General features: G+C 58.7%; 2 protein-coding genes across 2 annotated transcripts; both read left to right on the plus strand.

Moving 5' to 3' along the window:
* Positions 1–1,101: 1,101 nt before the first annotated feature.
* LDBPK_044270 (uncharacterized protein) lies at positions 1,102–1,791 on the plus strand (the record flags this gene model as incomplete). The annotated part of the gene is made up of 1 exon (XM_003864538.1): positions 1,102–1,791. The coding sequence occupies one exon, from the start codon at positions 1,102–1,104 to the stop codon at positions 1,789–1,791; it is 690 nt and encodes a 229-aa protein (XP_003864586.1).
* Positions 1,792–2,319: 528 nt separating this feature from the next.
* On the plus strand, positions 2,320–2,442 carry LDBPK_044280 (uncharacterized protein; the record flags this gene model as incomplete). The annotated part of the gene is made up of 1 exon (XM_003864539.1): positions 2,320–2,442. A coding segment is annotated over one exon (123 nt), but the record flags the coding sequence as incomplete, so codon positions are not given.

Raw genomic sequence — 2,442 nt, forward strand, 5'->3', positions numbered from 1 at the left:
CGCATCCTTCCACACATGAGCACCTGTCGCAGACACTCAGGAGCAGCTTCTTCTCCGGCTAGTAAATCTTTTTCCTTGAACCGACCCCCAGCGTCACCCCCTACTGCATTGTCGTGTAGCATAGCATAGCATCGCATAGCATCAAGTGTTTGTGGGCGTGTGCGGATCACCATCATCGCCATGACGCGGTGGAACCAGAGGATGGCCAAGATGGCCTTCCGGCGCTCCAAATTCCGTCGCTTAGCCTGGGGCGACGGTGACCCGTACCCCTACACCCCGCGCGCCACCTTCCGCTATCAGTGGGACGACTGGCCAATGTGGGAGAAGATGTGGCACCTCGCTGTCGGTGTGCTGGGCATCGAGTTCGCTGTGTGGGCCTACTACTCGAAGTTGAACAGCCGCATGGACTGGGCACGCGAGGAGGCGCTGCGCCGCATGCGTCTGCGCCGTGAGGCCCAAGAGCTGATGATCCTCGAGGGCGAGACCTTCTCGAGCGACATCCAGCCGGACCGCCGCTGACGCTGCCCACCCCGCGCGCGTCTCGGGGGAGGGGGATCGCAGCTGTGGGCTTTTTTCCTGATGCCTGCTTGATGTGCCTCCCCGGATATAGTTATCCTCTACGACCTGGCAGAAGGCTGTTGACATCTCTGCGGATGTTGCACGTACGCCTCCGCGGATATCCGCAGCAAGAGACCGGCTGCTCTTTTGTTTTTAATTTTGGAGGAAGGGGTGTTGTGACGCTGTCGCGCACACCTGTCGACCCCGCGCACCTGCGGCCGCATGCACTACGTATGGACATGTTCTTGCGAACAAGTGGCGCCCGTGGAATGACCAAGGTATCCGCCTTGGCGATTTTATGGGCTTGCATGGCGCGCGCGCGAGTGTGCCACGGCTGGAATCGCCGTTGCTGCCCTGACTATCACACCTTTCCCTTCGCTCTCTATCCTTTGTTTGTACCTTCGAAGGGAATTCGTTTCTTGAAAGGCTAGCCCTTTGCCCTTCACATTGAGGCCGCCGAGTTTTTGCCGCGCCTCCCTCGCCTCCCTTTCGGCACCACCTCTGTCCCACAACCCTCTTTATGCTGCGACAACCTTTACCGCCATGAAAAACGTACTCCTCATCGGTGCTTGCGGCGCCCTTGGTCGTGCCGTGGCGAACGCCTTTGCCAAAGGCAAATGGTCCATCATCAGTGTAGACCAGGCAGCTGCTGTCCAGCAGGGCGATGGCTGCGGTGCTGTCAACCCGGCAAGCTCCATCGAGGAGCTGCAGCAGGCCTACAAGTCTGCGGTCACCGGACTCAAAGTTGACGCAGTGATCAACGTGGCGGGCGGTTGGGCCGGCGGCTCTGTCGCGGACGCCAGAACCGCTGCCTCGACAGAGCTGATGCTGAGACAATCGCTCTTTTCCTCCGTAGCGGCGGCACATGTGTTCAGTACGCAGGGTGAAAAAGATGGACTGCTTCTTCTCACTGGCGCAGCGGCTGCTCTGAGTCCCACACCTGGCATGATTGGATACGGCACAGCAAAGTCTGCAGTCCACTTTCTCTGCCAGTCTATTGCGGCAGACCCATCTGTGTTGCCAACAGATGCGAGTGTTCTGGCTATCCTTCCCACTATCCTTGACACTCCCGGAAATAGAAGTGCGATGCCTCACGCTGACCGCTCCACGTGGACGTCACTCGAGGACGTCGCGCAGCAGATCGTTGAGTGGAGCAATGGAAGTCGTCGTCCTGCTAGCGGATCACTCGTCAAGATCGTCACAGAAAACTCGAAGACGCGTTTCATTGTGTAGCAACGTAAAGTGCCCAACTCTCCCACAGGCCGGAGTGGCTTGTGTGAACTGTGCCAGGGAACGCAGCGTGGCTGCGCGTGCGTAGTAGGAGCGGAGTGCTTACCATCTCAGGAGGGAAAACTCCGTTCAGCGATCTAAATAGCCCTTACTCGGATGAGACGTTCACCGTGCGCGCTTTGCTCTGCTCATCACGTTTGATGGCACATGTGCACCACACATCACCACCCAACCCAAGAGCGACGATCTTGTCGGCAGCACGACCGGACGACCAACGCGTGAAGTGGTAAGAGCTCGCAATGGATCACTGGCCACTCTGCCTGTATGCGCGCACACGAGGCGCCACACCTATCCCCTCCTCTCTGTACTCTTGCACTTCGTCGTTGATTCTGCTCAGTCCACCATCCCGTTTGTTTTCACCGGCACGGACATACATACGCGATCAGCTCTGCCGCCTGCCCAACTCGACTCACCTCTGTAGGTAATCGCACGCACACGTACAGGCAGTCTCTCCCGCTGGTGACCGCGAAGATGGCGTCTGGCGGATCTGTCATCGCGATCAAATACAACGGCGGCGTACTGATGGCGGCGGACACGCTGCTGTCCTACGGGTCTCTCGCCAAGTGGCCCAACATCCCGCGCATCAAGCTGCTC

The sequence above is a fragment of the Leishmania donovani genome, chromosome 34 (assembly GCF_000227135.1).
Source record: "Leishmania donovani BPK282A1 complete genome, chromosome 34".
Lineage (NCBI taxonomy): Eukaryota > Euglenozoa > Kinetoplastea > Trypanosomatida > Trypanosomatidae > Leishmania > Leishmania donovani.